General features: G+C 46.3%; 1 protein-coding gene across 1 annotated transcript in view; it reads right to left on the bottom strand.

The window, feature by feature from the left end:
* MED12L (mediator complex subunit 12L) overlaps positions 1–19,660 on the bottom strand; it is a 317,050-nt gene extending 297,390 nt beyond the window's left edge. The window contains exons 1-2 of the mRNA XM_034997061.1: positions 19,493–19,660; positions 18,428–18,651 (exon numbers count right to left, since the gene is read on the bottom strand). Of these exons, the coding sequence (XP_034852952.1) occupies positions 18,428–18,526 (99 nt within the window). The 5' untranslated portion in view covers positions 18,527–18,651; positions 19,493–19,660. The remainder of the gene's footprint in view (positions 1–18,427; positions 18,652–19,492) is intronic.
* Positions 19,661–24,963: the final 5,303 nt, after the last annotated feature.

The raw sequence follows: 24,963 nt of genomic DNA, 5'->3' as shown, positions 1-24,963 counted from the left end.
CCTAGGGGAAACCAAAGGATATGAGCTCAACACAAAACAGCAAGTCCTTTACACCTATACAGAGGAGCAGGCAAAAACAGACCACAAGAAAACCATGGTAAGAAGACTACCACTCGCTGGCCATTAATAAGCAGCACATTCGTGTTCATCTAAATAACCAAGTGGCTTAGACAGGACAGGTCCTCATTTTACAAGGTGAGAAACTGAGGCTGAGAGATAGGTTAAGTGGCTATATGAGGGTAAGGCCCCCGGTAGATGCAGTGTGTTCCCCAAAACAATGAGATCTTTGGGGAGACTAGTGTGGTTCCAACCAAACTACATTGGAATCCTGGCTCCCATTCCTGTGAAATGGACATACCTGCCCCCTACCTCACATGCCCGTTTTTAAAAAAAGGTGAAAATCACGTGAGGCACTCAGCATAGTAACCAGTACACACTACGTTGCTTTGGTTTTTTTTTTTAAGATTTTATTATTTTTAAGTAATCTCTACACCTAACATGGGGCTTGAACTCACAACCGAGACCCAAAGTCACACACTCCACCGACTGAGCCAGCCAGGTGCCCCTCACACTAAGTATTTTAAAAATCAAATCATCATCATCATTATAATTATAGATCTTTTGTATGGCCAGCACACTTAGGCCCAAATCATACACATGACCAGGGACTCAGTAACTCTCCAATGAAGTGGTTGGGAATGTCCACCAAGGAGTTGAATACATGCAGTTTTTAGAGGTGTCAATTCTCCATTAACAGCCCTCACCCTACCCATAAGTGGCCTGGTGAGACAAGCAGTCCCTCCTTATTTCAAAGTGGGACAGTCGGGAGGGCGCCTGGGTGGCTCAGTCGGTTAAGCGTCTGCCTTCAGCTCGGGTGATGACCTGGAGTCCTGGGATTGAGTCCCACCCACACTGGGCTCCTTGTTCAGTGGGAAGTCTGCTTCTCCCTCTGCCTGCTGTTCCCCCTGCTTGTGCTCATGTGCACGCACTCTCTGACAAATAAATAAATAAAATCTTTTTGAAAATAAATAAATAAAGTGGGAGAGTTGGAGAACCTGGGTGGCTCAGCCATTTAAGCATCTGCCTTTGGCTCAGGTCATGATCCCTGGAGTTCCAGGATCCAGCCCCATGTCAGGCTCCCTGCTCAGTGGGGAGTCTGCTTTTCCGTCTCCCTCTGCCCCTCCCCCTGCTCCATCTCTCACTCTCTCTCAAATAAATAAAAAAAAAATCCTTAAAAAAATAAAGTAGGAGAGTCTTTGATTCAAATTATATCTAAATACACTTAACATTTATTCCCCTCTTATCTAAATAATTGTACCCATTAATTCATATTCAAATCATATTCAAATGCATGTCATCTTCCAATATCAAACACCTGGATGTAGCTCTCAGAAAAACTAAGAAAACTGCCAGAGAAAAATACTTGAACTCTTAGATTTGCATGATTATAAAGGAGGAAAAGGAATGTGTCCAGTAGTCTATCCCACCCGAAATTGTATTTAAGGCAGCCTCAAAAGACAGTTTTCTCTTTAAAGTCCCCATTGCTCAGGTAAGTCACAGTCCCACACAATTCTTGCATTGCGATCACATCTCAGGTAAACTCCTCCTGTAAGTCATATTTTTCACTTAGTACTGGAATCTGCCTCCCACTGTGCTAGGTGACTCGAGGGCAGAGAACATAAACACACGCCATGGTTTCTGTTCTCCCAAGTTAACTGTCCGGTGAAGTGACTCACACTTACCCCCTAACCTGACTTCTTTTGTTTATCCTTCTACCTCACACCTAATTACATCCCTGACCCCATCCTAGGCACACACCTGGAGGAAGGAGCGTTGTACAGTATCTACCAAAGGAACTGCGAATTCATAAAAAGGAAAACTTACTGGGTGAGAGGGATAAAATGGGTGTAGGAAAAATCCGGTGATCATCCTGCCTGCATGGAAGAGAAGGAAGAGAGACTGGGAGTTTCTCTTTTTTGTTGGTAATGGTGGCAATTTTGTTCCTTTGTTTTAGGTCAATTACTGGGAAACAGGCTACAACTTTGAGCCAAGAAAACAAATGTCCACCTCTGAAAATGTTGTCTGAAAGCGAACCTGTTAACATTTCTCAGACTCCATCCATCCTTTTTATTTTCAGGAGGCTTGCTCATTCCCACTTCTTCCAAGGAGCTTAGCCAACCATCCAAGCAATTCTGGTGATTAACCACCACCACAGCAGCCCGGGAGGAGGTGAAAACAGGTGTGTACTCTAGGCAAGACCTAAGGCATGGGACAAGAAGAATAAACTGAGGCTCCACAAAGACCTTCTGGCCGGTTGAGGCCAGAAGTCACAGGGTGAATGTAGAGGGGAGTCTTCATATTCACTCCCCTTGGCAATCAAGGAATTCTAGATACCCAGCATATCACTAAACAAAGCACAAAAATGTGTCACATGGAGGTCCTCAAGCAACAGGACCTAGCATCCTAGCTGAACAGTGTCCAAGAAATCTGAGCATTTTCCACAGTCCTCTCATTGCCTTTGACCAATTTGTCACCAACTGCCGATTCTTCTCCAGTCCTATTTAAAGCCCTGATCGGTTGGGCTCTTTTACTTCAAGCTTTGGTTACTAGAGCCACCTCCCTCGCAGCCTCCCCGACTCCACTCTCTCCCCCACCAGATTTATTAGGCATGAGCTAGTGAGATAAATCCGACAGAAGGACCACGTGAGCTCCTCACCACCCCCCCAGCCCAGCCTGCTGGGACTCCAAGCCTGATCTTCAGAGGCACTACACCCCTCCAAGGGTGTACCTCACCTCACCACTCCTCCCACCTTTAGCTTTTCCTTATGAAAGGGCGCAACCTGTCCCCATTCACTCAGATCCTGCCCCTCACACCCTACTCCCTCCAGTGAAACCTCCAAGCATTCCAATCCTCTCTTTTCTGAACTCATGCAGCATTTTTAGCCTCACTATATATAGAGAATAGTTAAAACACAGGCTCAGAAGTCCAACTCCAACTCCGTCATTATACAGCCAACTGACCTCAAACAAGTTAAGTAAGTCCACCCCCCCACCCCATGCCTCAGTTTCTTCATCTGTAAAAAGGAGATATAGCAGTACCCACCTTAGAGGTGTTTGTGAGGCTGGCATAAAACCAAACCTGCAAAGCACTCAGGATGACCAACACAAACAACACTGGCTATCGTGACATAATGTGGCACCTTACACACCATACTGAATGTATGGATTAGTCCTCGATTTTAAAATAAATTGATACGTCAGTCATTTTCTAAATGTTTTGTGTGTGTCAGTGAACCAGATGTTAATTTCTTTTTTTTTTTAAAGATTTTATTTTATTTATTTGACAGAGAGAGACACAGTGAGAGAGGGAACACACAAGCAGGGGGAGTGGGAGAGGGAGAAGCAGGCTTCCTGCGGAGCAGGGAGCCCGATGCGGGGCTCGATCCCAGGACCCTGGGATCATGACCTGAGCCGAAGGCAGACGCCCAACGACTGAGCCACCCAGGCGCCCCCAGATGTTAATTTCTTGAGCAGTGCTACTCAGAGTGTGATCCCCAACTGTTACTGGCCCTCAAAAAGAAAGGTGCAAAAAGAGAGTAAGTCCTTGGAAACTTTTATAGCAATTTGACATTGCCACTACATTCAAGCTGTATTTTCCTAGTAAGTCATTTTAATCATATTTCTATCAGTCTGCAACAGATTGAAAATTAATTTAAAAAAAAAAAACTGATCCCTCACCACAGATATTTTGAGAAGCACTGTTCTAGAGGGACAGAAGCAGACTTCTATTTCTTTTCTACACCCCCACATCACCTAGCACAGTGGGAGGTATATGTCAAGTACTAAGTAAATGAAAATATAACTTCAAAAACATTTTGATTATTTAATAATAACTTAAAAGCAAAGCTCATGTGAGTAATCAAAATGTAAATAGTATCTCCAATTCATAAAGAATCTTTTTTTTTCCAAGAGGGAGCTGCCATTTAGTCTAAAACCGACCAAGGAGTAAAAACAGTTCTGACCCCAAAAATATTTTCCATACTGCCTACTAACACAGCACTATGTGAAGCTTAAAAAAAAAAAAAAAAAACTGAACAATGTTAATATTAACCTTCCTCAAAGAACTCAGGAGAAAGGTAAATTATGTAGCAATGCCTGGACATAATTTTGATAGAGCCGTCCATACCTTTATGTAAACCAGCGTCTTAGCAAAAAAAATCCCAATGACACTTCAGACAAAATACCATTTTTATTAGTTCTTCATTCCTGCCAATGCCTTAAATGGTCCTAATCTCAACAACCTCATTAGATTAATCCATGAATGAAATGGCTGGAAAAGGAAAGCAGCAAATTCTACCAAATTTTAATTGACAAGAAGGCAGCATTTGCATAGCTGAGCTGTGGTACGCTGGATGTGGGCTGAAGGCTAAGTTTGTTCCCGCTGAGGGAAATCTTTGCACATTAAAACTGACTCCGAAAATGCCTGTAGAAAACTCAAGATAAACAGGGAGCCCCATATAAATCCTGCCTCCCTCCTCTCTCAGAGGCAGTAATCTAGAACACTATGCACAAGGTTGTCACTCCCCTGGGGACCTCAATCCCCTGGCCCCAGGCAAGTCAGTCTTGTTCAGCAGATATCCCTGCTCTCTCCAGCAGTTTTAAGCTCCACTACTCTCTCAATGCCCCCAAAAATCTACAGACATGTTCAAGTTTATAGGTTCAATATACTCTCTCCTTACTGAACTATTTGCAATTTACCTGAAGATCATGTCCTATTTCCCATCTCTGTGCCTTTGCTCACACCATCTGCCCAGAGGCCTTGTCACCTGGAAAACACCCCCATTCCCGAAGACTTTTCTAATCCTACAAAAAAAACTGACCCCTCCCTCATTTGTTCCCAACACCCCACTGAAACTTTCAACTGCCCAGTGAACAGGAGTGTCACCCCTCCAGTCACATTCCCTCAAGGGCAGGAAGCAGGTCTTACACATCCTGGCATCCCCGTACCCCATACCAGGCTTCTAATAACCATTGGCTAAAAATGACCGTCTGGTTACCAGATCCTTTCAACACATATTTAACTTTTACTATATACCAGACTCTCTGCTGGCATCTGGTGATCAGTGGGGAATGAAAAGGACATGATCCTTGCTCCACGGAACTCATACTGGTTGGGAGACAGAGCAGATAAGAAACAAATCACACATAAACTGCGTTGAGTGCTGAGAAAACAGCACTTCGCAGAGATAAAGAGAATAAGGCAACCAAGCAGCAGGAAGCATCCGTGCAAAGGTCCTGGGGAGAGAAAATGCTGAACTAAGAGGCCACCAATGTAGCTGGAACCTCACCCAATGTTACCTCTCCCCTTGAGCCACTCATCACCCCATATCCATTCCCCCAACAAGTGCCCTCCTCAGAGCTCCTGCTGACAGGGTCCAGGATGTACAAGCCCTAAACAGTTCTATCCTCAGTCTGCCCGCTTCTCCGTCTCTCTGCACACTCAATAGGTATCACAGCCAGGATTTGAAATACCTATGCACATATCACACCCAAATCCAGATTTCTAGCTTCTGCTACTATTACACCCTGACCTTGAATCCTGAGAGGCATCTCCAATGGAACACATTCAGAAAGGATCTTGTTCTCTCCATCCCCACCTTCACCACCCTTTGAAAAATATTAAACAAGTTATTTTGGCCCTACGTCTGTTGGCCTTGGGACCACCATCAATCTTCCTACCCAACTGTGTGAGCCAGGGGCTCTCCAGGTCCAAGTCCTCTGTGGTTCCCAAGAACTTCCCAACAACAGATCCGTGTGAGGCCAAATTTTCTTCAGCTCTTTCAACCAAAACAACATACTGTAACAGACTGAATACAGAACTAGATGTAAGAATCTAGACATTAAAGAGATTTGCAAAAATGTAAAAACAATGCCACTCTTTTCACTAAATTTTTTTGTTTATAAAAAGTTATTGTTCATAACAAATTTTATTTTTTTTTTAAAGATTTAATTTATTTGTCAGAGAGAGAGAGAGAGCAGAAGCAGGGGGAGCGGCAGCAGAGGGAGATGCAGGCTCCCCACTGAGCAGGGAACCCAAGGCAGGACTTGATCTCAGGACCCTGGGATTATGACCTGAGCGGAAGTCAGATGCTTAACCGACTGAGCCACCCAAGTATCCCTAAAAAAAACATTTTAACAAGAAACTGGTTTATTACCATTAAATAGGTATATATTTCTAAAATTTTTCAATTTTAATTTCTAATAAAGTAAATATCAAGATATAACCAACATAAACAAAAGCTCTACGGGATCCTCAATAATGTTTAAGATTGTGAAGAAGCCCTGAGATCACGAAGTTTGGGAACCATGGCCTCCGCTAAAAATGTTGGTATATTCTTGTACTCCTCTCTCTCTCTCTCTCTTACCTCCCACATCCACTTTATCAATTCTGCCACCCAAATAATCTTTCTCTTAAATCCTCTCCTCTTTCTTCCCAAGCCCTTTTGGCCAAAAAAACGGGCTCCTGAAAGATATCCACATCAAATCTCAAAACCTGTAAATATTATCTTATTTTGGAAAAGGGTCTTTCAGATGTAATTAAGTTAAAGATCTTAAGAGGAGATGATCCTGGACTACCTAGGTAGGCCCTAAAACCAGTAACAAGCGTCCGTATAAGGCACACCCCAGGAAGAGACACACAGAGAAGATCAGGTGAAGACGGAGGCAGAAATCAGACTGAGAGGGCCCCAAAGAGGCCAAGGAAAAGCTGGAGCCAAGAGAGGCTGGAAGAGGAAGGAGGGGGTTCTCCCCAGAGCCTCCCGAGCGAGCGCAACCCTACCAACACTGCCTTTGGACTTGCGTCCCCTGGAGCTGTGAGAGAATGAATTTCCATTGTTTTAAGCTAGTGGCTTGTGGAAACTTGTTATGGCAGCATCAAGGAACTAATACACCCATCCTCAGGCATGGAATGTCAGGGACCCAAGCTAGACAAGGCTCTTTCCCTCAATATGACCCTCAGAGCCACTTGTCCCCTCAAACGGCAAACATGAGTCACTTTAAATCTCATTCCTTGAACTTCACGCCCTGGAATGGCACCTCACCAGCTCCACTATAATACCCAAATGCCTCAACACGCCTACAAAGGCCCCCGTAACTCGATCCCACCTTTCCTTCCCTCTCCAGCCCAGCTCCCCGCTGCGTATCCCACACCATGCCTCAGGCCCACAGCCCAGAGCACATCCCACATTCCTTCTGGCCTTTTGCACAAGCTGCTCCTTCTTCCCCAAAATTAATTTTCTTCCGCATCCTCAGCCCCATGCACTCCTACACATCCTTTAAGTCCCGGACTCAAAAATCTCCTCCTCTATCAGGTCCTGTCAAAAAAATGGGTCACTCCCTCTTATTTCCACAGGACTTTGTACATTCCTCTCAAAGAATATCCGAAACATTGTATTCCTTATTTACAAGTCTATCACTTCCTCTAGACCAGGGTTTCTCAGCCTTGGAATTACTGACATTTGAGGCCAGATAATCCTTTGTTGGGGGGTGGGGGGGAGGGGGCAGGGGTGCCCTGTTCAGAGTCCTGAAGAATGTCAGAAACATTCCTGGCTTCCACCTACTAGATGCCAGGATCAGCACGTATATGCACATATGTGCATACACACGGTCAAACCACCCAAATTTCTGAAAATATTGCCAATGTCCCTAAGGGGAAGGGGAAATCACCCCCAAATGAAAACCACTGCTCTCTACTGAAGTCTTTGGGGGCCCAGGACCAATGCTCCTACCATTGGTTTATTGTCACATTTACTCTCAAAAGAAATTTTGAGTCCTAGGTTTGGGCCAGGTGCTGTGCTCAAAGCCAGGGACGTAGAAAATAAGTTTTAAAAGAAAAAAAAAAGAAATTTTAAGGGGCACCTGGGTGGCTCAGTCGGTTAAGCAACTGCCTTCGGCTCAGGTCATGATCCCAGAGTGCAGGGATCGAGCCCCACATCCAGCTCCCTGCTCAGCAGGGAGTCTGCTTCTCCCTCTCCCTCTGCTGCTTCCCGTTTGTGCTTGTGTGCGCGTGCACTGTCAAATAAATTTTAAAAATAAAAATAAAGTTTCAGGCCCTATCTTCATGAAGCCACAGTTGGCAAAGGGCCTACAAGGTGCTCAATAATATTGGCTGAATGGTGGGGCGCCTGGGTGGCTCAGTCGGTTGGGTGTCTGCCTTCGGCTCAGGTCATGATCCCAAGGGTGCTGGGATCGAGCCCCGCATCGGGCTCCCTGCTCCGCGGGAAGCCTGCTTCTCCCTCTCCCACTCCCCCAGCCTGTGTTCCCTCTCTGGCTGTGTGTCTCTCTCTGTCAAATAAATAAATAAAATCTTAAAAAAAAAAAAATATTGGCTAAATGTCTGACTTAGTTTGGCATACACATACACACACACATATATATACATATGTATACACACAGATATATGTATGTATATGTGCAGTAATACTTCCCTCAAAACATGGAAAATAGGGCGCCTGGGTGGCTCAGTCGGTTAAGCATCTGCCTTCCACTCCGGTCATGATCCCGGAGTCCCAGGACGGAGTCCTGCATCGGGCTCCCTGCTCAGCGGGGAGTCTGCTTCTCCCTCTGACCCTGCCCCCTCTTGTGCTCTCTTTCTCACTATCTCTATCTCAAATAAATAAATAAAAATCTTTAAAAAAAAAAAAAAAAAAAACCATGGAAAATAAAACCCAGAGGCTAAAATTCTTCTCCTTGGGGCCATAGCATTTCATAACTAAGGGCGGGGGCGGGGGGGGGGCATTTATATAGAACACATGTAAGTGTTGCTCCCAGGTAGTAGGCAACTGGTACAACTTGTCTATTTGTATCTCCAAGAGAGCTATGCATAAATAAAGAAACATCTCAACCAAGAAAATTAAAACTAGATGGGATCAATCCCCAACACACAGAGCCCACAAAGGCCAATGCCAGAGCTATCTACTCCAGAGGCCATAGATAGAGCTGGGAACCCTCCACCACAAAACACAAAGACAGGGTGCCTGGGTGGCTCAGTTGGTTAAGCATCTGCCTTCGGCTCAGGTCATGATCCCGGGGTCCTGGGATCAAGTCCCGCATCGGGCTCCCTGCTCCGTGGGGAGCCTGCCTCTCTCTCTCTTTCTCTCTCTGTCTCTGTGTCTCATGAATAAATAAATAAAATCTTAAAAAAAAAAAAAAACACAAACACAATAGTGCCTGAGCCTTCCAGAGTCTTCTTCCCTCTGCCCAAGAGACCCCATTCAAGATTCTGGCAAGCTCAAAGATCAAATGGTGAGCTAAACAGTCCCCAGCTCTCACAGAGACACTGGATGCCCCAAAATGCAGAGAAATTGTCGCTGCCAGGACAAGGCGAGGGTGTTTACCAGAAGCAGAGGCTGTGTACAGAGGGGAGGCCAAGTAAAGTTTCAAGAACAAATCAGGGCACACAAGTGCTTGACCCAGATCTGCCTAACAAGTCACTTTAACCTCTCTGGGACTCCATTTCCTTTTGTATTAAATGAGAACAACGCATCTTTAAAGTTCCCTTCTAGCTCTGAACATTCCTGGTTTCCCCCCAAACTGGTACAGACCCATAGAATCTTCCTCTCCAAACAAAACACGTCAGGGCTCTTCCTTCCTTCCCACCTAAACCCTTTCTGACAGAAATGGAAATAAAGCCATTTCCATTTCCTCTAAGTTTTTTTTTATTTTAAAGATTTTATTTATTTATTTGACAGAGAGAGAGAGAGAGAGAGAACAGAAGCTGGGGGAGGGGCAGAGGGAGAAGCAGACTCCCCCCGAGCAGGGAGCCCGATGCAGGACTCGATCCCAGGACCCTGGGATCATGACCTGAGCCCAAGGCAGACGCTTAACCAACTGAGCCACCCAGGTGCCCTCCTCTAAGCTTCCGATGGGCACTGGGCAGAATTTACTAACAGACAAGATTAAGGTGCTGTCTCTTGCTGTATACCCATTTCACCAGAGAGTAGGAGAGTTCTGGAATGTGCATTCTCTGGAAAAGGGAGGGGAAAAGGAAAAAAAAAAAAAGGAAGGGCTCATGCTGTGATGATTTCAGGTGCCAATATATAAATGAAAAGTACCATAACAGGAGGGCTCCCTGCTCAGCGGGAAGTCTGCTTCTCCCTCTCCCGCTGCCCCTCCCCTGGCTTGTGTTTTCGCTCTGTCAAATAAATAAATAAAATCTTAAAAAAAAAAAAAAAAAAAAAAAAGGAATAAAGAAAGAAAAGTACCATGACAACATCAGAATGCTTTCAGCTACAGGAAATTGACAACTGGCCCAAAATGGCTTCAACCACGTGGACATCTACTGTTTATTTCACGAGTCCAGGGAGAGGTGGTCCTAAGGTCAGTTCAGTAGCTTAATTTTCATAAAGCCACTGAATTGCCTCCTCTTGTGTTGGCTTTTCATTCACAGGTTTGTTGCCTCATGGGCACAAGATGGATGCCCTAGCTCCAACTATCATATCTTCTAATTACTTTTCCTAGATAGATAGAAAACTAAGGAGCTATCAGGGCATTAAGAGAGGGCTTTCTTCTCCTGTGCCTGCACTTTTTTCAGTGAGAAAAAATTCTTCAGAAGTCCTAAGGTAGACTTCCACTAAAGCTCTTTAGCCAGAATGAAGTCATATGCTCACTGCAAGCCGCAAGAGAGGTTACCTAACCTAATTGACAGTCTGGTTTGAAAAAAATTTTTTGTGGGAAGCAGGTAAGGGAATCCTGGGATAAGAACGACAGTCAAGTAGTCAACAAAGTGCCACATACACCTATACCCAGTAGTGTGCTAGTAAATGTTTAACAACTAGCTTTAAAAAAAAAAAAAAAAGAACCTAATTTATAGCACTTGCCCATTTCCTTGGTGTAAATACTCCCATTATGCCACAGTTCGAGACACCAAAATGATATGAACCAGCGACAAAATTCTCAGAATTTGAATAATCAGTTGGTTCATACCTACTCTAGCACACCACTGAATTTATACCTCACATTGGGTAACAATTTAAGTTTACAATGCTCCCTCACATTCAAAGCAGTCTAGATGATTAGGTATTCTTCCCAACTTGTAGGTGAGGAAAAGGACACAGCACCCCAAATCACAGAGTGCAAGTGGCAGAGCTGGACTGCTCACGTAACAGCCCTAACCCCTACCTCACCGCACTTCTGGTGGCATCAGGTGCATACATGTCTATGCCTACACCCTACCCGATCCCTCTACTACTCAGCTAAAGGGGTTCTAGCTTAGTTTGGAACCAACAACAAAGACCCATTCCTGCAAACTCAACCAGAATTACCTAATAATTATTCTTTAAGTCATTTCCTCCAATGACAATAGTAGTGTGCAAGTATTTTTACAGCTTGGAATAAAGATTAGTATAAAAAGAAAACAATCAGCCCCAATCCCATCCTTGAGAGATAACAGTTGTTTGCATGTGGTTGATAAGCCCTCCAGATTATGAAGGCGTCTATTATTTTTTTAGGTAAAAATCATGCTATTTTGTAATACGATAACATTTTTATTATGTAGACTTCCCTAAACAAAGAAATCCAGAGGACAGTATAATGAACTTTCTTGTCACCACCACCAGCTTCAGACATTATCTAAAGACAATTAAAAGTGTTTCCATGTTCCCTTCTCTATGAGGAATGTGCAGGAGGTAGGCACCTCCCTCTACACTGCCCTTGGACTTCTTCCCTCCACGTGGCTTGCCCTACTCAGATTGAGGTTAGCTCTTCTCCAGGCTAAGTCGGCCAGTTCCTTTCAGTCTGCTCAGAGCACACTGCTAAAGAGAACCTTTAATCGTGTTCATTCTTACGGACCCCTCCAACTTCTCTACTCCCTGCCTAGTCTGTCAAGAAGCCTCACAAGTGGGGTTCAGAACTTCAGTAAAGGAGAACCCCAGAGCACATCACAATTCTTGGAGTTTCCACGTGCACTTCCTCCATCCTACTTCTGCTACATTCTCACGTGTATGCGCACACACCCCCAAGAGGTGCGGGCTGAACGAACATCCTAGGATTCTGTTCACCCCGTCCTACCTGGTGCTCACCCAACAAAGTATGCCTTCCAGACTTCACTCCGTGGTCTTCTAACTTCCTAAAGGATCACATTTCATCATCACAGTTGCCAGCCTAAGTGAAAAACACAACAGGCTAACGGACAGCGGCCGTACCCCAAATCAACAGCTTTACGTGAGTCCCCAAAGAGCCCAGTTGAGATCCCAGGCCCGCAGTCAAACAGAAAACTCCACTGCCCTGAACAAGTCCAAAAAACATCCTCATGGGACAAAGCAAGACCTGCTCCCCGAAGCCCCAGTTTAGCCAAGTGCACACAGGAGGGAGCTGTGGCTATTTCAATGGCAAGGCAGGGCATTCTATTCTACTATAAACCATGAACAGCTGATAGAAAACAAGCCTATTCTGGGAACCATGGTTATTAGAACAGAACTTCAGGGGGGAAGGTAGCTAACTCATTTGCACTATTTTGTACCAAAAGGTTCTAATACTTCAAATGGTATATTTGTTTAAAGAGTTTAATACATCAAATGTGGGAAGCGGGTAGGAAGTAAGGGGGAGTCTGGTTTTCAACATTTTCTAAAGATAAAGACAAACTAAAGCCATTGCTCTCAAACTTCATATATTTAGGAACCACCTGAAAAGCTTGTTTGAAGTGCAAATTCCTCAGCCTCCTTCCCAGAACTTCTGACTCAGCAAGTCTGAGGTGGGCCATTATATCTCCAGGTTTAACAAGCATCTTTGAAGATTCTGCTGCAGGTGTTAGCAGACCCTGAGAAATGACAACCACTTGGGTTTCTACTCCTTGGCCACAAAGTTTGGGTAGCAACATTTCTGTGAGCAGCAGGAAGAAGCAGGGCCTTTGACCCAGTGTTTCCTACACTGATTCTGGCCTAAGAGTCTCATGAGACAAAAGTTAAACATACAGATGTTCCTCCCAGTACACTGGTATTCAGGGAGGTCTATGATGGGCCCAGGAGCCAGCCAATTAATCTCAAGAGGACAATCTTCCCCGTTCTCTTCCGGTCCCCCAGGCAACTGGTCAACCCGTCCTCTCTTCCCAGGCAACTTTATCAACATCCTCCCTCTCAAAGATTATAAAGAAACAAATTTTCACCTCCCCTCACCCCACCTCCCCAGCTGTCTCTAAAATAACCGTTTACTGTGTTTTAAGAGTTTTACATGCTAACAAGAAAACTAACAGACTTTGCCAAAATAAAACAAGCATTGGGGCAGTTAGATGTTATAAATACAACTGCTCATTAAGAGTTCTTTCTGCATTTTATTAATTTCTGCAAGAACTATTTACTGAGCACTAGTCTAATCCCAGGCACTAGGCAGCTCAAAACTGTGACCACCACAGACAAGCCCCTGTTCTCATGCAGTTTACATTCTAGTGTGGAAAATCATGGAGAAAATCAGCAACCATTTCAGTGACCAGCACTGCCAAAACCTACTAACACAAGATAATGAGCTAGCAAGGATAAGGAAAGATGGGTTACAAGGAAGGCTTTCTTGAGAGGGAGTCCCTAAGAGCCAAATGACAGGAAACATACCTACAGGGGCAGTCAGGGACAGGAACATAGACACAAAGAGCTGAGCCTACTGGAAAGAGAGAGAAGTGGCCACTGGTCCTACCGCACAGCCCGAAAGGGAATGAGCAGCAAGTCTGGAAGGGATCACTCAAATCCCAGAGGCCAGATCTCAAAGACAGGGTCTTATGGATATTATAAATACAATTGGAAGTCCTGGGACCCTTGAACAACAGAGGGGTTATCCCAATAGTAGTTACCTGAACAGAGCACTGTCTGTGTGCCAGACATGGTTCAAATCTCATTTCATCTTTCCAGCAACCCCATGTGGTAGGAACAAATATGAACCCCATTACACAAGTGAGATCTGAGTCAAAAAGGCAGTAAGTGATGAAGCCAGAACTCAAAGCCAGGTGGCCTGGCTACCGGTGGTGGTTGTGGACGTGAACAAGGGCCAGATGGTAGGGCCGTGAAGGCCTAGGTAAGGAATCTGTTATTCCAAGTGTAATAGAAAGCCATTAGAGGGGGGCTGAGACTTCCTAACTCATTCCCTTTGATCTGAGCTAAGAGAGGGCACAGCTTCTGGGAAAAGCCCACCACACCCTGGCTGAGTTGGCTGCTAAACCAAACTACTGCCAACTCAGCCATATACAGATGCCTAGAGTTGCCCTACCTACGTCAGGCAGAACTCTCTAGCGTCTACAGAACTGGATGCCTTCTCTCTAGGTCAGCGTTCTTAAAGTGGGGCCCTGGACCAGCAGCCATCAGATCACCAGGCATCTTGTTAGAAATGCAAATTATGGGGCCCTGGCTCCTAACTACTGAATCTGAAAAACCATTTGTTTTTAACAAGCTCTACAGGTGATATAGGTCAAGTTTGAGAACACCTGTCTGGGTTATCCACATGCAGACACAACCACCACCACCACTACCCCACCCACCTTCTCCAACCCCCACCCCCATTCCTTCCACTACCCTCCCAAGGTTTACTGGACTTGTCCTTGGGCAGCCTCTGCGCTGCACACCCAGCCAGCCATCCGCTCTACTGATGGGACTCTCGGCTGGAAATCTCATTATTGGCCCAAACTATTTTTCTAACTAATCTGACTTCCTGAAAATATTTATTATTCACCTGTTTAGGCCTCTTCTACCCTAGGGTAAACTCCTCTTCCTTCCTACTTCTAGGGTTTAACTTTCAGCCTTGTCACCTCCAAGGTTGGATGTCAAGGATAATTTCTGCCTTAACCTAGACTTTCCCTAACACCCTTCAATCACCAGATTTCCTTTTTATTCATTCATTCCCACTTTCATTCATACATTCCAACAAGTATTCATGCCCTCAGCATCCCAGGAACTAACTACACTAGGTGGCAGGTACTTTAGTGATGCCTAAAAACAGCGCTCATCCCTGCTCTCACAAAACTGACCCTTTAGTGGGGGATGGCAGCATGCAAATAAATACAAAATTACAAATTATATGGTTATACTAGAAAGACCTCTGAGAAGGTCGCTGGGCTGAGACCTGAAGGATGAAGAGACAGGCCCTGACAGTATTTGGGTGTTGAATCCATGCCAGACTCTAGTCAGTCTAAATGCTTTATATGCATTACTCATGTACTGTTCCAATAGCCTGATGGAACTATAAGAGCGGATACTGAGGGATGGGGAGAATAAGGATATATAAACAGGAGAGCCAAGTTTCAAACCCAGGCAGACTGGCTCCGGAGCTACCCTCCTCACCACAGACTAAGGTGAGAAAAGTGGAGTGAAATGGATAGGCAGACAAGTGTCCAGGCAGACAGATCAGCATGTACAGAAGCCCAGGGGCAGAGAAAAGTCAGCCTGAAGCAGAAAGGAAGTCGAGCATATTAGTGAAACTGGGGAGCAGTGGACGGATTGGAAATATATGTGGGAACTGGACCAGACAAGATATCCTGAAACACGTATTATGGAGTACAAGGAATAAGGGGAAATCCTGGGTGACTCTCAGTTTTCTGATTCTGTTTTCAAGGCTTGAGGACAGTCAGAAGACAAAGTATTATAACACAATATATTTAAAAAAAAAAAAAAATCCCGTTGAGTGCTAATGCACGGGCAAGCTCTCAAAAAGAATACAGTCAATTGATCAAGCAGGTTAAAGTTTCCAGCTCTCCCCACCCTCCCCTCCTTCTCCATAGGGGATCTTCATTCAAGGGTTCCAGCCTAACTCCCAGGAGCTGTTTTCCAGGACACTACTAACGCTGGCTAACAATAATAAGAATCACAGCTATAGTAATAAGAATAGCTTGCACCAGGAGGAGGGTTTTTCTCACACAAATGTAATGCTTTCAAACCAGGGTTCTCAAAATTTTCTGAATAGAACAATTATACTAATTTACAAATGAGAAGTTGTGCAACTTGCCCAAGGCCACACCACTGCGAAGAGGCTGAACCAGAATCCAAATCCAGGTCTGCCCAATTTCAAAGCCCATACTTCCTCCATTAAATCAGCATTTCCCATAATGTGGGACAAAGATCTGTGATGGAACACAACAATGGTTTTAAATGCACAGATAAACTTTTTAAAGTTTTAATAGTTATAGTCTGGTTTTATTATGTATAGCCCTATGTGCGTGTAATTATCAGCTAGATAAAAATTTTATACATACACACAATCGGATTCTAACTTTTGCATTACATGTGTTTATGTGAATCCATGACTTCATGTGTATTGCTGCCTAGGAAACAAAGTTTCTTAAAAGTTAAAGAAAACATTAGAATAAAAGTACAGCTGATACAGGGAGAGGGGAGAACTTAAGGCAGAACATAAATAACTGAAGCTTGTGAAACACTGCTCACCACACCACCACCCAAGAACAGCCAAGCACCTGGTTCCATATTGTACTCAAATTTGGCTACAGTCACACATAACTTTGTGCTCCAGAGGGATGAAATATTGGCTGCCTTGGGGGATAGGGAATAGCAGAACACCACAATTTAGCATAAATCCTTCTTAACACAGTATTGGTCTTGACATAAATACTGGTTTGGTGGTCCAAATCCTCTGCTTCTTTATCACACACTTTAAGTCAGGTAAAGCTTTCTTGGGCCTCAGTTTCCCTTTGTCAAAAGGAAGTTATATAAAATAGGCTCTAAGGTCACTTCCAGTTTTAGAATTCTGTAAACTGTTGCAAAATCCTAAAATCCAAAATTATTTTTTCCAATCGGAGAGGCCCCAATCCTGAATGAGTGCTGACCTGAGGAATAAACACTAAATAAGCCCACGTGGCAACCCGGACGACCATCCCGTAACTAGGGAGATGCTATTAATTACACTTCCCTCTGGAAAATGTGGCAAGACATTAAAAGATGAGAAAGATGAGCCAATCAGTATCCTTGTCCCCACCAAAACTTTTAAAAATTTCCTGACACTAATTTTTAAGTTACTAACTTTGTTACAGTGGGTCGTTAGTGTCTGTTATTTCTAGTCCTTAACAATTCATTTTAATCTGGATGGAAATAGCCCAGAGAGAAATAGGTGGGGAAGAAATCTGCAAGATCTCATCAATCCATCCTCATGTTAAGCCTCAACTGAGAACCACCTGTAAAACCTTCCCCGCTTCAATCTGAATTACTCCACGGATGCTCAAACATGTTTATGTGCTTAAGCCTCTAAAAGGAATGAATTGCCACTCCTTAATTTTTAAAAACATTAACAGAAGTTTAACCAAAACAAGCATTCTTCCTCTATTACTGAAATAGATAGCTTTATCAAAAGGGAAGTCTTAAGGACCCTTCCTGCCTTCTTTACAAAGTCCTTTCTGTGATGTCAGTGGGCCTCCAAACTTTTAATAGAGAGTTTTTAAATTCCCAGCAAGAAGTTGTGCAATGTGCTCACTTCGTTTTTTTTGCTGAAGAAAACAAGAGGATGGGTGGACTGCAGCTGGCAAACTCAGAAAGCACAGCTGGGTAGCAGGTGATCTAAAAAAAAAAAAAAAAAAAGAGGCAAATCCCTGGGCAAATTGTGTAGCCAAGGGTGATCATTATAACTGGAGAGTTGTTACATAATTACTTCTTAACTACTGACAAACACATAAATCGCTATAAAATGCCATGGTTCCTCTAGACATTGAAGCTAGTGTACCTAAGGCAAGAGTCAAGCTTTCTCCAATTTCATTCAAAGAAATAAGCAATCTCGGGACTTATTTCCCTTCCAAGGTAACCCATCTGCTTTTACATATACAAAACAGCCTCCAGCAATTAAACCAATCGCCTCTAGGGACGAAAATCAGGCTCCCCTTAATATTGATTCTTTTTAAAGGGAAAAGGGGATACAGAAATAAGTACGTTCAAAGAGCTAAATATTTATCACCTCGATAAAAACGACTTCCACTCCAAACTGGAAAATTTTAACAGAAAAGGTCTCCCCCTCACCCCACCCCCCGTCCCTGCTCAGCTGGCGCAAAACGTAAGACCTGTGTCGGATGCACTGCATTCCAACATTTTTCAAAAAGTTTACGAGGATTTACCGAAGCAGCGGGGAGAAAAATAAAGCAGGCAGAAGCGGGGGAGAGCAAGCAAGAGGGTTTCGGCAAAGAGGCACCCGGTGAAGCAGTCGGCAGCGCCGTGCAAGGCCCGGTAACGGGGAAGCGACCCGGCACCCGGAGAGCGAGCACCCCAGTGGAGCGCAGAGACTGACAGCCGCTGGGTCTCCGCCGCCGGGGGTCCCCTAGCCCCCAGCCCGGTCACCGCCGCCTGGCCCCCTCCCGAGCCCTCTCCCCGCAGCGCCGGCGATGCCCGCTGGGCCAACTTGGCCCCGGGTCCGCGCTGCGGAGCGCGGCCCCAGCTGCGGGGGAGGCCGCCGGCGCCCTTACCTCCTTCTGCTTGGGGTCCTGCGGGTAGACGTCGGGCGGCCCGAGCCGGGGGCGTTTCAGCGGTCTCTGCTCATAGCTGAGAAGCCCGAAGGCGGCCATGATCTCTCATGTTAACCGGCGAAATGAATGAGAGTTGGAGCTGGAGCAGCCGCCTCTGAGCACCAGGGAGCAGCACTTTGCAGACAGACTCCCTCTCTCCCCCTCCTCGCTCGCTCACTGTGGCGCTGCAGGCAGGAATAAAGCAGGTTGGATGCAGCCGCTGCCCAGCACGCAGACACGCACTGATGGGGGCAGTCTTCGCCGGGCACCCGGCTGCGCTTCAGCCCCGGGACGCACCGCTCCGGTGGCGGCGGCGGAGGAGCTGGAGGTCCGCCTGGGTCTCCCGCGGCGCCAGCCTCCCGTCCCCCCCCAACCCTGTCCCCAGGGGGAGGAGCAGCTGATGGGAACGTGTGACTTTTTTCACCAATGGACCCAAATCCACCCCAGCCGGACAGGGGGTGGGGGAGGGGCACGGGGGGGGAAAAAAACTTTTCTTGGCGCCTAGGCGGGTGGCTCAAGTGCTCACCCAAGGTGAGGGTGGCCCCCCAGCCCCGGGAAGAGACTGCGGAGAAGCCCGCCCCCGCCCCTCTTCCACGGCAGGGATCCTTCCCGCGCCGCCACGCGCCCCGCAGACCCCGCCACCTGGGCGCGGACCCGGCCGGGGCGGAGGGAGAGAGGCCTGGGGGGGGAGGGGGCAGGGATGCGGACGGGGAGAAGCGGCCGGTGCCTCCTAGACGCCTGCCGGGCTCCGGTGGCGCATCCGAGGCTCCGGTCCCCTCGGCGGCTCCGGGCAGGCGCCGAGGCGCGCTGCTGGCGGTCGCGGCGGCTGGAGGGGGCCGTGCTCACGGTGGCGCGGGGCCGATTTAACCCTTTGCTGCCCCTCCAGAGGCTGGGGGAAAGGGGGAGGAGGGCTGGCTGTGAGCGCCGACGGGGGCAGCCAACCCGCGGACGTCTCGGACTCCTCCAGCCCCCCGCCTCCCCCCCGCCGCAGCTCCTCCTCCCACCCCCACCCCCCTAACAGTTTACCTGTTGGTCCCCGGCTAGTGGGCAGGGGCCGGCGGCGGCGGCGGCACTCGGGCGGCCACAGCCTCCATGATTCGGGCTGGGATGGGGGGGGATTGGATTGGATTTTATTTGTGAGGTATCAGTCTCGTCCAGGCGAGCTCCGGGGACACCGCGAAGTTTGCCACTGTCTGGGGGCGGCGGGCGACGCCGGCTCGCCGCCGCCGGCGTTCTCGCCCCCACGGCCCGGGAGCGCGAGCTTCCGAGTTGGCGGACGGCGGCGCGGCGGCCGCACTGAGCATGCCCAGCTCGGCGGCCGGACCGCGGAGGAGTTGGCTGCGAGCGCGCTCCGATCCGCCTCTCCGGGTTTTCGCAGCCGCAGAGCGCGCAGCCCGCGGGCCCCGGCGCCGGGGTTGGTCCTGGGGTGAAACTGGGCTAGGGAGGGGGCGCCCGCAGGACCCCTCTCCCGGCCGCGGGCCGCGCTGTCCGCCTCGATCTCTCCTCGGGGTCGCTGTCCCGGTGGCCTGGGCCGGAAACCTCACCTGCGCCGGGCGTGTGGAGGGAGGGAGGGGATCCTCCAGGGGAGACCCTGGTCATCCAACCCACCACCCGTGCTCCTCGCTCGCTTCGGGGCGTGGGCACCTAGATGCTGGGCCACCTGCCGCGAGCACTGCGAGACCGGAGCCGCGGGGGGGCGGGCCTGGCCTGTCCCGAGGGACCCGGCGGGAGGATGTGCCGGCACTTGTCCAAGAATGATGGCTGCCATTTATGGAGCCCTCCCTTCGTGCCAGGATCTTGACAGTTTAAAGGTCTCCGATCCTTAAAAAATAAATAAACCTTACACGGTTTTACCGTACCCTTTTTATAGATGGAGAAATTGAGTCAGCTCAGTGAGGCCCGGTGACTGTTTAAAGCCACGAAGCTACCTCTGCCTGATCCCAACTTTCGGACCTATTTTCCACGATTTGGGGTTGGAAGGACTGGGTTCCCCAACTGCCCTTACCTGCTTGTGTCATGTTCCCCACACCTTGAGGAATTTCCAGACTCCCGGTTCCATCTTCTATAAAATGGTATAATCCGAATCTAACCCAAAAGCCTATGTACAGCACCCGACATACAGTAGGTGCTCAGATGTGGCCCAAAATCTAATATCTACTTACCTCAGCTGACCTGAAGCAAAAGGGAAGGAAGAAAAGGTAGATAAGGGGATGGAATGTGGTAGAAGCCAGTTTCTCACTCTTGACCCTGATCTGTTAGCCCTTCTCAAAATAACCTAAGGCCAAGTGAGACCTGTAGTTTTTGGTTTCTTTACTCAATGTAAGCACCTACTTTTAGAGAACAGTTACCCTCCACCAGGAGGCATTTCCTGACCACTTTCTGCACCCTGCCCCAAGGGTTTTTCTTCCTAATACCCTGGGTCTAACTTGAATGCTGAACTTGCCCTTGTGATAAAGGCATCTGTCAAATCTAACTTTCTCTCTTGAGAAAAAGGACAGTTATCTAACTTTATTAGGAAAATCATCAATGATACAAAAAGCAGGAGAAATGGTATAATGAACATCCAAGTGTTCATCTCCCAGCTGTGGCGATTATCAAAGTTTTGCCATTCTTTCATCTTCCCCAGCCCAACACATTGACATGTACTAGAGAGGACACTGTTATTCATTGTTGCAACTTAGGCACACAGCCTGCAACACTACAGGGTGGGCACTCAATGGTTGGGTGAGTAGGTATGTGGGTCCACAGATCACGGGGTGTACTTTGGGGATACCTTGCACTGACAGTCGAGTCTGATAGGAGATGTAACCTCAATTCCTCCTTAGGAGTACCTAGGCAAGAGTCTCTAACTGGCCTCCACAGAGGAAAAAGTTTTGAAGCACTCAAAATTGTATACCATAAAGATTTTATTTGAAAATCAAAATGTATTGGGGCGCCTGGGTGGCTCAGATGGTTAAGCGTCTGCCTTCGGCTCAGGTCATGATCCCAGGGTTCTGGGATCGAGTCCTGCATCGGGCTCCCTGCTAGGCGGGGAGCCTGCTTCTCCCTCTGCCTCTGCCTCTCTCTCTCTCTCTCTGACTTTCATGAATAAATAAATAAAACATTAAAAAAAAAAAAAGAAAATCAAAATGTATTAGTACTGTGTCCCTAGTGTTTAGGAAAAAGAGCCCCTGGTCTCCCTTCCTAACTCCCTTGTCTTGAGACAGTCTGGCATGGATTCTTTGGCCCTCTCAACATGGGAGGGAAAAAAGTTTTTATGCACTGAGACACTAACTCAAAAATCATTCTTTCACTACATGGACTTCCCATGGGCATTTGGCTCCATCATCTTGGCACTTGTGTTCTTCATGGTCCAGCCCCATCTACCAATCTAGCTTTTTCCTCCTTAATCCCTCATCCCAGTTAGCTCTCAATCCTATTTCCACACATGGAATTCCCAGGCCCTTAATTTTCCAATAGCCACCTGGGGACAGTCCTTAGAGTCCAGACTCCTATACGAAGCTCACCCCAAACTCTTGGGGCACAAGATAATCCTTCAGTTCTTTTACTGCACTTAATTCTCATTTTCTTAACAGCTCATCATTTGTTGCCATGCACTGAGATATGTCACACAATAATCTTGTTCTCCCATACCGACCGTATCCTCTTGCTCTCCTATTCGAGCTAGTCTTTAAGCTGACTAAGGCCAGTTAACATTGAAGCCACCATGATCTACACTGTGCTTGAACTTCCCATCTCGGTGCTGGTTAATACAACAGATAGGCACAAATTCTTGTTGAATAATGTGAGTCTCATTTGCTACTGTTCCTATAAGGGGCATCTTAACTTTACCTGGCTAAGGACCCCCGGGGCCTGGGAACAGTTTGCACAGAACCAGAGTTAACTCAGAAAACCAGATGCTCCCCAGACAGGTCCCAGCCTAGACCTCAGCTTAGCCAGAAGTGAGTTCTGGCACCTGAGGAAGGTTAGGAGACCTGGTGAAGGAAAAGGATTGAAATGTGGCCAGAGAAGGAGTAATTACAAACCATTTTAAGCATATAGGACTTTACCCTCTAAGTATGAAGCTCAACCTCTAGGGTTGCTTTTGTGGGTTGACAAGTGTTTAAAAGCTGACCCTTTTTCCTATGTCACATCCAAGGACTCCTCAAAGATCCCTCAGCGTCAGGAATCTCCTTACCTGCTAATGTTCCCTCTGCAAGCCCCAGTTTTCAGAATTCTGCAAAGAGTTCCTCATAGCTGGGACTGCTTTTGTAGTCCTAGGCAAAGTCCCTTTAAGACGGCTCATGGCTGGCTTTCCTTCTCTACATTTGGTCTGCAAGAAATACACAGATGTCTTTGCCTGCACATATTCTAGTGCAGGCATTTTCTCACCAGCTTTCTCTCCTTGCCCACCATGGACACATTCTGCAAGCCACACAGTTCTTCACCTTGAATGTTCTCCCATCTGGGTCACAGACCAGTTCCTCAAGTTCATGCAAACTGCAGTGGACAAATGTCAAGTGCCGAGGCCAGTAGTCCCTCCAAAGCTCTTTTCACAAGGTTTGAGGTGAGGAATAAAATTTATCTGGCAATAGGCAGAGACACAATCCTCTTTTAGAGCAAGTTTCCAAAGAACGAGAGTGGAAAATGGCTAGGAGCAGAGGTAGGCTGTTGACCCACCAGAAGCCATGGTCCTATTATCCCTGTTTTACAGATTAGCAGGTGAGGCCCCAGAGGTGAAGTAACTGGCATAAGGCCATTGAGTTAGCAAGTGGCAATGCCAGGTTCAAACCTAGATCCCTCTGACTCTCCAACCTACGCTCATTATTGTCAGTGTGCTCCACATATTAATTATCATTTACATAACACTTAGAAAAGTGAGCCTCAGAAGACAGGTCTGGGATAAGAGAAGCAAAACTCCTGACAGCTCACTCTGGTGTAGAGCATGCTTCCACCCAAGTGGAAAGAAACAATTCTCAGTATAGTGCCTGTAGGTGAAGTAATTAAAGTTGCTGGGTTTCCCCGTGGGGCTGATGCTTGTCCAGGTGTATATATTACTGTGTTTTGTTAACAGATTGTCTACAGGCAGTCTTGCTTACTTTCGGTTTTTCTTATATCCCCATTACATTTAAATGCATTTGTGGTGTGTCTACTTCTGACTCAAAAAAGAAAAATGTCCCCTTCTCTTAGCCTCTTAAAGAAAAGGAAAAATGAGAATGACTTGAGAAGGTGGGTCAGCATAGAGAAGAGAGAAATGGAGGATTCATTTTGGGACATTCCAACCAAATGGGATTTTTAATATAGTCTTTAGGCCACCTGTAGAGATGTAGAGAATACAGACATTAAGATTCCCTAAAGCAGCACTGACAACAGAATTATATTGCCAGTCAAATATGTACTTTTACATTTTTTAGTAGTCACATTAAAAAAGTAAAAAGAAACAGATGAAGGTAATTTTAATAATACATTTGTTTTAACCCAATGTAGCCAAAATATTGTCATTTCCACATGTGATCATTTTTTAATGTGTTAACGAGACATTTTGCATTCTTCATGATAAGTCTTAGAAATCTTGTGTGCATTTTACACTTAAGGCACATCTCATTTCATTTATTTATTTTTAGTAATCTCTACACCCAATGTGGGGCTCAAACTCACAAGCCTGAGATCAAGAGTTGCATACTCCGACTGAGCCAGCCAGGCGCCTCAAGAACATCTCATTTCAGACCAGCCCAGTTCACGTGTTCAATAGTCACACGTTGCTAGTGACTATTATATTGGTCAGCCCTGCTCTCAAGGGACATTTCAGTACTAGTGAACCTATAACATATACGATCTCTATAAGATCAGTGAGGAGGCAGGTGAGTTTCCAAATTAGAAGACCAAAAAGTAGTAAAAGACATAAAACAGGAGGAAGGTGAAGAAGAAAGAAAGTAAAGACAACGTGGGAAAACAACAGATACCCCAAAAGCACTTAGTTGCTAGAGAAACAGAAGCGTCAGGAGGGGCAAGGGCATAGAAAAAAGAAGTCTGGGGACAGAAAAATCAAAGGATGAGATAAGACAGTTTTGAATTTCAAAGCTGAGCCCATGGCTTCATTCACCCACAAATTGTTGCCGCTGATTTACAAAAAGAAGGCCTACTGGTTGATTTCTGGAGTGGGGGCAGTGATACACGCACACTTAGGTCACTGATGATCAGGGTCACATACTCAGGTTTTCAGCACCAGAATCATATTATCTTATTTTGTTAACTTACTCAGAGCCGTTTAAAGCTCCACAAGACTTCGATAAATACTGAACAAATTCAAGAAAGAGTTCAGTAGAAAAGCAGAATGCTAATTTATTGATACACAGGAATAGGCCTTTCCGGAACTAACATAGGTATATTCTCTTATTCAGATCATCCCTTTGCTAGGAGGTTTTTGTTTGGTTTTGTTTTGTTTTGTTAGTAATCTCACACCCAAAGGGGAGCTCGAACCCACAACCCTGAGATTAAAAGTCACATGCTCCACCAAC

The sequence above is a fragment of the Mirounga leonina genome, unplaced genomic scaffold (assembly GCF_011800145.1).
Source record: "Mirounga leonina isolate KUSES-001 unplaced genomic scaffold, KU_Mleo_1.0 Mir_115, whole genome shotgun sequence".
In the NCBI taxonomy this organism is placed as follows: domain Eukaryota; kingdom Metazoa; phylum Chordata; class Mammalia; order Carnivora; family Phocidae; genus Mirounga; species Mirounga leonina.
Note: the sequence above shows the minus strand (reverse complement) of the source record. Positions and strands in the feature narration are given on the sequence as shown.